The sequence below is a fragment of the Nesoenas mayeri genome, assembly GCF_963082525.1.
Source record: "Nesoenas mayeri genome assembly, chromosome: 1".
NCBI lineage: Eukaryota > Metazoa > Chordata > Aves > Columbiformes > Columbidae > Nesoenas > Nesoenas mayeri.
This window is the reverse complement of record NC_137541.1, coordinates 181,070,385-181,085,587: the sequence shown is the minus strand read 5'-3', so window position 1 is coordinate 181,085,587 and position 15,203 is coordinate 181,070,385. Positions and strand designations below refer to the sequence as shown.

Genomic DNA, 15,203 nt, shown 5'->3' with positions numbered 1-15,203 from the left:
TGCATTAATTATGAGGAACCCATCTGGTTTATGTTTCTCAACTCAACCAACCTGTCTGATGTTGGAAAGGATAAATTCTCCTCATACATATCTCCTTCTAAACCAAGACTGCTCCAGCTACTGCTGTTACCATTACTGCCAGGAGAAGAAGAGAACACGGCTGAACTAGAAAAGAACAATACCTCAAACTAGAACCTTCATTTTCCTTAGAACTGTTTTGTCAAGACATTTAATGCAAGGGCACTGAAACTTCCTAACCAGGTTTGCTGGAACAGAGTACAAACATGACTGTCAGTGCTATTCAGAGCAGCAATGTGCACAATAATGCAAAACTGAGAAGTTTCAGTACACACGTGGAAGTATTAATTCGTACTCATTAACTTTCCGGATCAGTGCTAGCAGTAATTCTGTCCCGAGGTCTAAGCACACTGCTCGTTATTTATACAAGCTCAACAATTTCAATATGATTACCCATAGGCATACGGATTACAACTCTAATACTTGCTTAACGACTAGCTAAGAGTACATAAAATTACACATTGTGAAGATAACTGCATGAACAAAATCCTTCCAACTCTTTCCAAAAATCCAATACTGACCTCCAACAGCCTGATGAGAAGGAATTCTTAGAGCAAATTAAAAAAACAGTTTTGTTTTTAATTTTCTGAATATTGTTCTACAAGTTGATGTATTGCTTTGTTTTTAAATAGAAGGTTTTATAGATCAGTGAAAACAATATTAAAAAGATGAATTCACTCACAGTTCATAAACATACTGCATTTATTCCACAACTACATTCAGCCAACGTAGAGAACTGAAAGAACTGAGCATGTACACTGGTACATTTCAGGCATTATAATTAGCAGAGTTCATTAAGCCTGTGCTTGTGTACAAGACTGAGCTACTCATATGATTAAAGCTCCTGTTCCCCAACTTCATACCTCCCCCAGAGCACATCTGGAAGCCTCCCAGGAATAAGATTTCAAGACAATTAGCATTCTCTGAGAAGGCTAGATTGTCTACTTTAGATGGTATGACAAGCCATGAAGCAACTCCAGAGGACAACTGCTGCAAGAAGATGCTTTCTTCACCTAAGTTTTGTGTGACTATTAAAGCTCTTCTTTTCCACTCATTCCACTCAAGGCAAATAGTAAAATTTAAAACCACAAATGGTGGAAAGAAACATTTCAAGAGACAGACATTAATCTCTTTCAAGAGTCTGCCAGTAGCAGTATCATCTGTTGGTGTCCTTTCCTCTCCAGTATGCCTGCTTGGATCCTAATTTCAAAACAGCAGCAGCAGGTTAGCAAGCCTGCAATATGAACACACCCTAGCAGGGGAAAAAAGAAAATTTTCAAGTTGCAGATGCTTCATTCAGCGCATTGTTGCTTATTTCAACAACATGTGCAAGGAACAATCAAACAGTTCTCTCATTATGCAAAAAAAAAAGAAGAAAATTAAAGAGCAGAAGCTTCCAAAAAAACCAAGTTCATTTGCACAAAGAATGTAAACCTGGTCTTCAGAACATTTCTCAAGCTACTGTGTGAGACTATCATAGTATATATGAAGTATTAAATTTGGGCTGAAATACATGTATAGGAAAGATTTAACATAGCCTATTGATACCAGTATTTTGCACACAAACATCCTCTTTCACTTCCAGTTACAGATGTGTAACACAAGTGGAAGTCAAAGCTGTCCCAGTTCTGGGACTAAAGGAAAAAGTATTTGAAACCTAACAGAATGACCTCATTCATACTGCTACTCTGATTAGGTAAGAGACTAATATATTTTGGAGATGTCAAACTTGGTCTGAAATAATCATATACTTAACCATACAATTACAATGCACAGTGATGTATGAGACTTTTTTGTAAAGTATGATTTTAAGATGCCAAATTAAGAGCCTTGAAAATAAAGTCCTGCAAACACAGAACAAGCAGTAAACAAAAGCATTATAATGCTTCTACGTTTCATGCAGCTCTTCAACATGAGCCAGCAGGAGAATTACAAGAAAAGCTTTCAACTTTTATATATATATATATGTATATGTACACACACTGTATTTATGGGAACTATAGCTCAGATCATCTGCCTTGAGATTCTGCATTATATACATACAGGCAAAGGCAAGAGGCTTCTGCTCTGAATTATAACCTAACCTGGATGCTCCAATTCATCCTCTGGAACAGGTATCTATGCCTATACCTGTACCTTAGCTAGAGAGAAAGCTTAAGACTATTTTATTTCTAAATTAAAGTTGCTACCATTAGGCAGGCAAAGCAGAAGATATAAGCACTCCCTTGCATAACTTTACCGAGTCCACTAAAGAACCTTCATTCCTATTTCCATTCAAATGAAACTGCAGGGATCATGCTTGGATAATTCTTTCCAAGTTGTCTTGCTCCCTTGTTTACAGAAAGTTTAATTCTCTCCAAAGTACTGAAGTACAATTTTTATATTGATCTGAGACACAGAGGGCATGTACCATTTCAACAGAGCTACCATGAAAAAGTCTTTTTCCCCGTAGCCCTGAAGTAAAGCAAAGCAAGTAAATTGAACCAGTCCACTAAAGCTTGTATTGTTGTGTTGCTTTCTGCGGATTGTGATCTTGTGTCCCAAAAGAATTTCAGCTACCATTAATGGGATCTCTAGGTTTATTATTACGAAGATAATTTCCAAAATGCCAGCTAATGGAGTCTCGAGTACCAGTATTTATCAAACACTGCAAACGCCCAAGAAAATACTCAGGGAAGGGAGAGGTCCTCCCCCACCATGTAAAACTTGCTTAATGTTCACTATGTCACTTAATTGAATTGTACTACAATTGTCTCATGGTACTTAGTACCCCAACGACTGCTGATGGCTTCTGAGATAAAAGGAAGCCACTTGCATTAAGAAACAGATGTCAGGGGAGCAATGCCACCTGATAGTACATTTAAATGTTTTAAATAGATATGGTTTATGTATAATCAGCACAGTATGTTTTAAACAGATGGCCCTGACCATAAGGGAAAAAAAAAAAAAAAAAGGACAAAAAACAAACCAAAGCAAAAAAACCCTAAATCTTTAGCTGTTTTAACTGCACAGAATCACACACATATGCCCCCTCTATGATTGAATGGCATTTTCCTGTTTAATAAAACAGTTCATGCAATTTTTTATTTGGTTAGAAGATGCTAACACTGTTCCACAAACGGTGTCATTACTGAACCTTGTTGTGTTCCAGAAGGTCTCCCCTGCCCCTTTGTACTTGGGGCACTAACCCCAGATCCTGTCACTCCCACCTACTAAACCTCAGCAAAACAAATGAACCCATGTACTGTTATCACTCCACAGTTAGTTCTGTACAACTTAGCTGATTCATTTGCACATGTCAGTTTCTTCTGCCAACACCTTGCTACCCAAATTATGCCTCCCCTTCTCTGAGTTAAATGCTAATTTAGGTCACTCCTCCTGTAATGAGCCACAGATTTTCTTGCAAGTTACAGAAATTACTTTATCATCCCCAAAAGAGATTTAAAAGAACACAAACAACAAATACATATTATCTTTAATCTGAGTGATGCTGGAAGTACTAACTAAAAAGAAAAAAACTCTACCTCATTTCTGCTATTCTTCACTTTCTACAGTAACTTAAAACTAACTCATATATTCCTTATATAGAAGCCCAGGACACAATTCTAAATATAATTTTCCCTGGCAACAGGCTGAGTCGGTGCAGATTTTTAAAATTTCAATTGTAATCTTTGTTAGTTATCAATCAGCTAGGGGAAGTATAGTGAGAATCTCTGTGGGAAAGTTACTAACCTGAACAGGTAAGTTCCAGTATTACACACCTGTGAGCTTGTCATTAGTAGCACATAAATGCTCCACCAGCATCAGTTAGAACAGCTTACAAATTCAAGTCCCAAAAGAGACAAAATAGCTGCTAAAGCTCCTCAGGCAAGTTAAGCTCATATTACTTCTTTTCAAGAATAGATAAATTTACATAAAACATTCTCAGTTGTTAAGTTTTAATATTTCAGAGCACAACTTCTAAACGGTACTTTCAAGTTGTATTTTATACATGCATCTTTCGCTAAACCTTAAATTATATATGTACGGTTTTACATTATGTGACTCCCATCAATGGCAGTACAAACTCCACATATTTTACAGAGTATATAGTATGAACATTCGTGGGCAACAACATTTTGTAAGAAAACACAAACATTATATTAGAGCAATTTCTAATAAAAAAGGCTTTTGTGTGTTGAGGACAAAATAATCTCCTCTCCTCCAACCCCCATGAGACAAGCACTTGATGCTAAGTTTTGATGTAAAGATAACCATTTAACTGTACTGACATGTTTATAGTTACCTGTCACTAAGGTGAAGAAAACTGCTGCTCTCATCAGGATGTTCATCTTCAAAACTTAGATTGGACCAGCTCCCAGTGCTATCATCACCAATACTACGACTCAGCTGCTGGCTAACAATAGATTCAACAGAGTGAAATCCTTCTCTTCCAACAGAGCTAAAGAAAAATTTAAGACAAAAACATCACTGCATTTCATCTGTGTTACTTCATTTACAGCAATTTCACACCATTTCAAAGACATTAAATTTCAAAGGGCGGCGGCGGGGAAGGAGATTCCATGAATTCCATTAATTTGCTCCCTATTCTCAACGCAAGAAATGAAGCAATCACATCAATTTGAAATTTCAACAGTTTTAAGTCATGGATTGGAAATCTTTCACTAGAAGGTAAAGGGAACAGCACAAATAATCTCTCATTTGGAAGATTATTTGCTATAAAGCATAGAAGGCATTGTAGCCTTACAGACCGTATATCAAGGGACACTTTTCAAGCAGAAGACTTACCACTCTTGAATTTGTTCACCATAGGACAGTTTGGCTCTTGTCCCCTGCCTGCTTTCAGTACAACCAGCTAGGTGTTCTGCTACTGGGGGCAGAATGCTTAAGTACACACTCGTGTTTAAAATATTAGGATTTCCTTTTTTAAAAAGGTCTTTATGTAGGCAAAAATTGGTCTTCTTGCTTCAAGAAGCATAACAATGCATGACATGTACAGAATTTTTCCCTCAGGAAACAAATTTAAATTTTTTATCCAAGAAACAATCAAGCAGGTATCAAAGGTTATCTTTAGAAGACACTTCAAAACATCCAGTTTGATAACTTTAAAAAAGTCTGAGCTCATAGGAAAGTTGTGAGAACATGCAGTTAAGAACTAACTTTCAGAGGGAAACTGTGATTCTCTATATACAGATTAAGTGGTAGAAAGTTCAAGAAAAACCATCATCCTATTATCACCATAGCAAGCAGCCACTGTAAAATTCGCTATTTAAAATGTCAACCTTAACAGTATCAGTGACAACACTTTGCTCCAGTGGGCATGATTTTTTGCAGACAAATACGTACCTTTAAATAAATAGTTTAAGTGCTTGAACTTGAACCCATTTGGGCAATGCAAAGGTGATTTTTCGCCATTTTTATTTACAGTTATACCAGCACCACACAATGCAGTTTCTCAAGAAATATATGCATACATGCATACATTAAATGACAATGCAAGAAACATTTATAAGTTTTGTCAGGTTGAAACCCTAATATTGCCTCCTTGTCACAGATATAATAACAAATAGTACCTCTTTGAACCCTGCATTTTATTGCTGCCATGTTCTAATTAGAAATTTAAAATCATATTTTCAAGAAGTGATTCAGAAAAAGTGTCATTTTTTATACTGTATATATAGAAAAAACACCATATTACTACTTCTTTTTTGGTCACACTCTGAGTAAGGGCTCAAGGTTGTTGTGTAGAGAGCCACAACATATGTGTTATTAGCACTTTTGCACTGCTAGAATATTTAGTTGAATACTTTAATTGAAAGGCCATAAAAATTAAAACAGATCTTATAGTCTTCTGCAAAAGCTAACCTCACACAGAAAACAAAAACTCCCACTCACACCTATTGAGCAGAAGCCAGTATGTATGTGTTTCATATCAAATCTTGAAAAGTTTGCATCAGTTCCATCGTGGTCTTTAGCCACTGAACATATAAAAAAATCCATTTTATTATTCATAATGATTACCCTCTAGAAACAAGGAAAAGAAACCTTCAGCTACTGTGAGGAATGCCCACACAAAAAAGTAGGAAAATAAGTATTACTCTCTCTCTATATATATATGTATTGGAAAATATTGTTCTTGGACCTGAAGAAGAGGAGGTTCCAAGTCACTCTGCTCACTGCACAGTCCATTTTAAGAAACAGTTGCTGTCTGCCCCAAAGTTATGGTAGCATATATTTCATATTTTTATTTTCCTATTAAAGGAAACAGTATATTAGCCTTTCTTAAATACAGGAGAATTCCAAAGTCAGTTCTGTATCTACTGTATTACTATTCTATAAGCTAAAATATGTTTTAATAAGTTGGTTTTTTCTTAAAATAAGGTGTTTTGGTTTGGCTTTTTTTTTCCACTAATAAGGTCACTGTCACAGAAGTCATAATCAAAATGAAGCCTTCACACTATAAATCAATGGCTACCTTGACCAGTACCAGATGTTGATCCTACTGAGAAAAGCAAAAATAAAATTACTTTTAGTTTTTAGCTCAGAAGAGGCAATAAAGATAGGTAACAAACCTGGATTGCATCATGGTTCACAGATCAACAAAACCTGTAAGGTAAACTATTCTCTACTGTAGGCAAAAGTAACAGCATTTCAAGTTCCACATACTAGTCAGCTACCCTTCTGAATGCACATTTGCATAAACAATCCTTTTCCCGCTATCAAATGCAATAAATAAGAGAAAATTAATATTACCTTATGTTAACTGCCTGACCAATATTAGTCATAGCTGATGTCATTATTTCAGTAGTAAGGCTTTCAGCAAAACTGACTCCATCTTGTCCAATACCACTGTCGGCTGTCAGAGTTGTGTAATTCAGCTCCACTTCAGGTTTTTCTATGGCTACGGTAGCCCCCTTGTCAGAAAACACTGTCTTCTGTTCTACATCAACGTGAATTTTAGGAATATCAAGCTGAAACACTCTTGATTTTTGACAGGCGCCACCTAATCCAGAATGAAGAAAATGCCTCACCGGAAAGGAGGATTCTTGCACAGGTAGATGATGAGATGTACTTTCTGTACGGTACCGATGTTCTTTCATACTACAGCATCTACAAACAGTTCCAGAAAAAGGAGACAGTTTCTCAGTGTATGAGAGCCTATCCCCATTTTTTCTGTTTTCAGCCACATGGAGAAGAGCCGACTCTAAGCTCATTTCTAGAGTATCATCTGCTACTTTCCTGGCATATTGTTCAATAGCTTGAATTATGCTTTCACTGTAGCCATTTTCATTTAAACTGCCTGTACTACGATACAGTTTATGATCTGAGGAAAAAGGAAGAAATGTCCTAGAAAATCTTCTTTTAATAAGATCCCCTGTGACTTCATCAAATTCAGTCTTTTTATATAGACAGGAGTCTGTCAGAGACTTGGGCAAACATGCTCCCGACACTTTCAGCTTCTTCCTGACATCACAAGTGATACTGCGAGCAAGGGATTCTGAAAAATGTAACAACTCCGTGTATTCTGTTTTCTGCGTGCTGACACTCCTTTCCGACATTGGGTCTTCACAGCGACGAATGCCGCTTTTCACTTGCTGGACTGCATCTTTATTGACTGCTTTGATCTCCAGCTTACCATTAACCTGTGCACTTTGCCCAGGAAATGTCTTTCTGTTGTATCTCAGTTTGTTTTTTCTAGCAGCTTGCTGTAAGCCTGATTTGATAGACCTGTACACAAGTCTGCTAGCATACTGATCCATTAACAGTTCTGCATTACCTCCTTCTCTTTTCAAAACTCTAATAATATGATCTGCATATTCATCAGTCACACTTTCACAGCTTGGGTATTTGGAAGTCAAACCTGTCATGCTCGAACCTTGCGGTAAAGGAAGGACAGAGGAATCTCTCTCGCCCAGCCACTGGTCCCGCACTGGACAACACTGTTCTTTTGAACTGTGATCTTTACCACCTTTTCTCAGATGGAGGCGATCCATCTGACAATTAACCGGCTTCAATCTCAACAGTTTACAATGCCTTGATTTCACTATTTTCTTGGCCTCACTGATGACTTTTCCTGCCATATCGCCTGCAAAATTCCATAAAAAATTGCACGTCTCTTTGCTTTGCATACCTAACTGAACTTGTCCATCAGTTTCTCTTTCATGCGTTCTACCATCTAAATGGGAAGCAGCCATTTCAGTCGCTACTGAAATTATACGGCTAGCTAAGCAATCTGCATACTGAATTGTTTTCTCTGAATGCCCCTCTTTCTCAAGCAGCATATCAGAACGATCTTCGTCTTCACTACTTGCCACTTCTTCAGAAAGAGATCGCATGAGTTTCAGCATAAACTCCTCGTTCTCCAAAGAGTCACGTTCAGTTTCAGACAAATCAGTAACGGACGGATTGTACGGTGTAGAAGGTGGCGTTGCAGGTGCAAATTCCTTTGCTAATTCTCCCTTGAGTTTCTTAGATAGTTTTCTTAGGTTTCTTTCAGAACTACCTTGACATGGTACTAAAGGAGTCGGTGGAGGTGTATCAGGCATTACAGAGGTATTTCCATCTTTCACACTTGATTTATCTTCCACCTGCAAAGCATCTTCACTGCCAAACATCCCTGAAGAAACGCTATTTGCATGCAGAAAACAATCAGCCTGCCTGTAAGTCAAAGGTCCTGATGATGGTTTCTGAGGATCACGGCTTTTTGAGGGCTTGTTTAAGCATGTTGTTGAGCAGCTTCCTGTGTCAGTAAAGTCCTCTAGAACAGGCCTAGCAAGTGTCACAGTGGAACAAGGTGGTGGTGATTTTGAAGAAAACCTGTGTCCTTTTTGTTTCTGCCAACAATCTTTACATTCTGAAGAACGTTGAAAAGAGTGAATTGGTGTAAGAAGAAATTTACATGGATTATTCAAAGGCATATGTTGTTGTTCTACAACTATAGAAACATTACTTTTTTTCTCAGCCTCTTGCTTCTTGATCACACATTGTTCTTTTCTACCAATATCTCCGTAAGTCTGTGAGCTCACATTACATGCTAAATTCTCACTAGTGTTGCGTAACACAGTTTTACTTTTATCGACAGATTGTTTTATGACATACTTGGCCAAGCGATCTGCAAACACATCCTTGGGGAAATCTTCACCAGCACATTGCACATAAGGTTTTTTATCTATTATTTTCCTTGTTAAAAGATCTGTATACTCTTCTACTGCTTTTGTTACCCTAGATGAGGTTATGGCTTCATAAGCTTCATTTACTATCATATCTACCATAGTTCCAGAGAAAGTATTAACGCTTTTTGAATCACTTGTTAATTCTGAACTACTATCCATTCCAGATCTGTTATTTGTTTGTTTGGTATCATTTTGGTTATGTAAGAGCGATGGAGTATTTTCAGTACTTCGACTGTGATCTGAAGTTAGGTATATATTTCTGAAAGAAGCAACTTCCTCCTCTTGCTTTCTACTTGTAAAAACCAGATGAGTGGAGTCTCTGTATATTTTCATATTGCCATCAGAAGTCGGAGCAGTGGATACTTTCACTTTACAAGCATCAGAGGAAACTTCACGTTGACAAAGAGCTCTTCCAGCTAAAGGCACGGGTATTGAACTCACAACCCCAGAGGTGCAAAACAGAGCTTGCTGTACTGTATATTCCATCTTAGAATCTTGGACTGGCTTCAGTGCTACCCTGTCACTAAAATTAGGAAAAACCGTAGAAGTCTGTGTGGACTCTAACATACTTTCTGCGCTCACATATTTAATATTGTCCATGGAAACACTAATGGCTGCTTGTGTTGTGAAGGCCACATCAACCTGAGAGAGTTCAATAAAAGCTTCCTGAATGACAGATTCCGACAAATCTCTGGCATACGATCTTACCACTTTGTCTTCATAATCAAATGGTGAAGGTTGTGCAGCTGTAGGTGTTGATGGATACGAAAACTGGCATACTTCCATGATTCCTTCAAACACAAGTTCTTCAGCAAGGTCTGCTGCAAACTGAGCAACGGTGTTGGTAAATATTTGTTTCTTTACATGCCGCAGTTCCTTCAAAGCACCAGTTATAGCTTCGCTCACCAAAAAGTTTGCTATCCCATTAATGGCACGCTCCTTCAAGGAGATTGCTCTACGTCTTCCAATCTCATAAAAAGCCATCTGAAAGATCGAAGAAGTCAACCTGGCTGCCAAATGACAAAGCGCATTGGTGCATGAAGAAACACCTTTTTGCAGGTCTTTAAATGCACTGCCAAAACTTTTTTCAACTAATTCAGTTGCAAATTTTTGAATGCTATCTCTAATCATTAATGACTTATGTTTAGATTTTGCGTGTTTATCTGGCTCCTTACCAGTTTTCACTTTGAGACCTGCAGCTTGATCCTTTTTCTCTTTCAAAGCACTCCCTTTGTGTTTTGAATCATTTCCTGGACATACTTGTTCTGATGAGGACTCAGAATGAAAAACAGAACCCAATATTTCAAACGAAACACTATCAGCGTATGCTGAATAACTATTATAAGCTGCATCATGGTGATTGTGATCTGTCCCATCGCCACCAAGATTAATTCGACACAAACATTCAGAAGAACCACAGCTCCCTAGTGGACTGAAAGCTGACGACCTAATAGGGCTGAACAAGCCTCCGGTCTCTTCCCCTGATGTTTTAACTGGACGAGGGGAATCTGGGACATCAAAAACGCTGCTATACGGTGATTCTGGTTTACGAGGAGTTGGTTTCTTTACATTAGATGGGAGAGTGGGACGATCAAACTTGAATTTCTGAGGATTCATTGTAATGCTTGCAGAAGACAACTTTTCGTGTGCGGTCCTCCTTTTCTGGTAGGGATTCCCCAGGCTGGGATCCCTAATAACTTTACAAGAGTTTTCCAAGGCTTGTTCCAGCTCATCAAATTGATCAAAACTATCAAAAAATTCACCTACTTCTGAGTCCGAATCCTCTATACCATCTTTCACTACTGGAATTTTTGGCAGCTGAAGTTTTGCCTTCAAGCTTTTTTGATATCCTTCTTCATCTAAGAAGATGATGGGGCTTGGGCTGGAGCAATCTGACTCAGAAGATTCAGCGGGAGAGGAGGAAAACAATGGTTTACATAAAGAATTAACACCTTGATCAGAAGGATTATATGGCTTATAGAAACTCCTTTGTATCCAAGGATCAGAAATTGAGGTTGTAACTGAATTTTTTACTGAGGACAGTTCCTTAAGTCTCAAAATATCAATCAAAGTAGAAGATCTGGCAGATGACTTTCGACGCGCAGAACCCACGAGGATCTTTGAGTCAACAGCTTCTAAACACCGAGCAGGGATGGTCTGAGAAGCAGCATCTCGATGGTTTCGAGAAGTAAAGCTGCATGCACCTGTGAAAAAATAATAACAAAAATAAGAAGAAAAGATTGCTTGAAAACTCATTTGCATAATATACCTTTACAAAACATGATGAATATAAAAAAAATACTATTTATTTATATTTACTTTCTCATGAAATACTCACAGTCTAAATTTCAAACAACAATTTCTACAAGTCAACGGTATGCAAGAACTTACCAGCACTTTGTGTCTTCGAAGGCTCATCTTCATCTAAATGTTCAAAAGCAGTGACAAAATCATCCTCGATTGAAGAAACCGACTGATTGGTGTCATCATCTTCTCCATGGGATGTCTCTGTTTGATGTTTTTGTGATGAGTTTATTTCCACTGCATACCTTATGCCTGTGGTATACTTGCTCAGCAAGGTAAATATATAATCAACTTTGAGCCTTGGGAATGAAGGAGACAGTCTCATCACACAGAACACTTCAGGATGTTGATTCTCGAAAAAGAGAGCAACAAGAAAACAGATGTAACAACCTTGGAATGATTTCAACTGTCAGGAGTAACAAGGGATTCCTTCAATGCATTTTTATGAACAGTAAACAATTTACAAGTATTTTAAAGATAAGGAAATGAATGGAACAGTTTGTGTAGAGTGACAGTTAAAATCACTCATTTTCATAACTTCTGTATTCTGAATAAATCATTGCAGTAAAACAACCACAAAGGTGGTGTAATACAAGCCTGACAATATGTACTCAAGAATCTACTAAAAATGGACATTAAAAATCTGTAGAGGATGACAGTATGCCAAAGTAGGTTTATGCTGAATGTTACTTCAGTTTATGGGTTACTCATTTCTTCGAGGTATTTATTACCTTATATGCCACATAATTAGATTTCACATGCATGATTCGTCAATCTGGCTTTAAGAAGTTTGCTTTAACAACTCTTAATAACTCTTATAATTGGAAATAATATAATTAACAACAGCAACATAATAATGTAATAGTATTGGAAATAAAAATAATGGACATTAACATAACTGTAAATAATTATTTAATAAGAAAAGATCCCACTGTTTTACGAACACCTGACATCCTCATGATTTTTGGCACCTCTGCTCCAAGAAGAAAAGTCTATAGAGGATGAAAGCTATAGGTAACTTGAGCAGAGACAAGTAACATTACAAGTTACATTACAAAACCAAATTGGCATTGAAAAGGACTATAGTCTAGCAGAAGCATGGGATCAGCACCATAATTAAATATTTAATATTCTCCATTAATGATGCAGCACTTTAAAGCATCAAGTTTATTTTGAAATTTTTCTAACATTCAGTCTAAAGAAACACTGAAATATAACATTAATGCTGCTGTGGCTAAGATGGCCCAAAACCACATGCAAGACAAGGTGTGGTATGACTAAACTCTTTATGAGGCCAAATATAATGCTTCTGTAATTAACACATGCAAGATGAAACAAAATGTTTACCTGCTGTTTCATGACATAAGGTTTTGCCAAGGTTTTCTTTATATCTTTTAGAAATATAACCTCATTTTCTTTTAGTTTGCACAACTGGAGCGATTTCAGAACATCTGGGAGCTCTACGGAAACAGTTGCCAACTCCTGGTTTAAATATACAAATACATTGAGAACATAAAGGGGAAAAATAAGAAGTAAATGGTAACAGTTTTGATCTTATATCCCCCCTAAATATTAACAGTTGCTAAATTTGATAAAGCTGCTCTTTTCTCCCATATTTCTTGCCCCATCCCCACTTATTCTCTCCAACTATGGTGTAAAGGTTGTGTAAACAAGCTTTAATTCAGTCCACGCTCATCTTCAGGTCACTGTTTTAGCAAAAGATGAAATTCCACAGTTTCTCAGGGGCCCAAAGGGGCTTAAAAGTCACAAAGGTGAATCCTGTAAGCACTGAAATGCAGCTGCACAACCTACAAGGTATGTAACTACAAAGACTGAACTTAGCTAATATCGGTTCTCAATGGAACTCTGCATGGTCTTAGTGTTTTAGCTCACTCTTACACAAACAGGGACAAGGCACTTTCTCCAGCATGATCTTGGAAAGCTTTTAGATTTTACTAATATATAGAAGGCCTATGAAAGATCTATTATTTTTTTAAACAATCTAAACACTACTGATTCATATGGTACAAAGCAAGTCTCCATAAACATGATTCAAACTCTTTTTTTCTAAATGTCATCTAACTCTGGACAGTCAAACCGTTCTTACCCATACTTGAAATAATGACTAGCACTATAATCATTTGATTAATTAGCAACATTGATACAACTTTGAACACAAATGGACTGAGAGTTTCTGGTTTTCATTTTTAAACATAAGAAAACTACTACAGCAATCTCTGTCTACCAAGATCTAGACAGACTAGAAATGTGGAGTTGCACTGTAAACACGTGTAAGTTGCATGGGAAGTTTAAATACTTCTTAAAATGCCATGGCACAACCCTAATATTTTGCTACACTTCCCCTTTTAAAATAATGTTTCCTCATCTAATTCTCCAGAATAGTACGTTGAGGCATAAATATAATACCGACTCCTGGTCCCCCACCAGCAATTCACAGCTAGCAGTCAACTGATTAAAGTTTTAGCTTTGCAGATGACAACTGCCCCGTATTAATAAGTATAACTCTACTAAAGAGAAGGTTACAAAGGAAAACACTTATACACACATTTATAAACAAACAAACAAAAAATCCCAACCAAACAAAACACCCATCCTCCCAAAAAAAATCCACACAAAACAAATTTCCCTGCCCCCACCAATTTAAGTTATTCCAGACCGCTCCAATACAAAGACTGGCTCAGGTAACATTTTAAATATATATAAAACACTGATGGTCATACTAAAATAATTATTTTTCAGCCTTTCAATTATACTGAAAACTTGAGGTTTTAAATGCTCAAGGTACACATATTTCATTTCTCAAACACCAAAATTCCTCCATCTAAAAAAACTTATGTACTACTTAGAAGAAATCACCAGGGCTAAAGAACATTATTTTCCAATAGCAATACATACATACATACACACCTGCAAAGGAGCAGTACTCATCTCTTCAGCAAAACCTATAAATGTAACCTGTAAAATAAATACATGAACATAGTGAAATACAGAAAAACCTTTTTGTTTTCTGCAGATAATTGAGTTAAAAATTCAGCAAGCTTTACCATAAAGCTTCATTCTACTGCCATGAAAACCATACCTTAGGGTAGCATAGTTTGCACCAACAGTAGCACACTGGTGTTCATCTGTCCTTCCTTCAAGCTAGACACATATAAGACAGTTCCAGTCTGAAATCTGTCCATGTTAACTAACTGTAATGCATTTGGATATACTGAAGAGAGCACAACGCCAACACATTATACAATTTACCATGTAAATTGATTAGCCTAAGGCAAAACCACAACAGATTACTTAAGCCACATGTTAGCATGCAATATCCAAGTAGATAAACCCCTAAAAGAAAATATTAAACAAACAGAAAAAAAAAAAAAGGTGTTGTCAGGCTGTCAGGCTCAGGAACCTGGAATACACCAGAAATGTCAGCTTTATCTCAGGTTTCTGTGCTTGTGGACATTTTATTGCACATTCTCCCTCTCTTCTGTTCACAGCTGTCTTGTATTGTTCAACACAAACACACCAAAGAGAGTCAGTATATTGTCTTACATTCATTCCTCAGTGTCAGATCTATTTTACATCCACTACTAAAACTTTGTTTCAAATGTCATTTAATATATTATTTAGTATATC

At 37.0% G+C, this 15,203-nt stretch overlaps 1 protein-coding gene across 1 annotated transcript in view; it reads right to left on the bottom strand.

Annotated features, from left to right (window-relative positions):
• Positions 1–15,203, bottom strand: part of AKAP11 (A-kinase anchoring protein 11) — a gene marked incomplete at its 3' end in the record, with an annotated part of 37,636 nt that overhangs the window by 8,456 nt on the left and 13,977 nt on the right. The window contains exons 4-9 of the mRNA XM_080348802.1: positions 14,484–14,531; positions 12,903–13,037; positions 11,643–11,907; positions 6,832–11,455; positions 4,364–4,519; positions 52–165 (exon numbers count right to left, since the gene is read on the bottom strand). Coding sequence (XP_080204928.1) covers positions 52–165; positions 4,364–4,519; positions 6,832–11,455; positions 11,643–11,907; positions 12,903–13,037; positions 14,484–14,531 — 5,342 coding nt within the window. The remainder of the gene's footprint in view (positions 1–51; positions 166–4,363; positions 4,520–6,831; positions 11,456–11,642; positions 11,908–12,902; positions 13,038–14,483; positions 14,532–15,203) is intronic.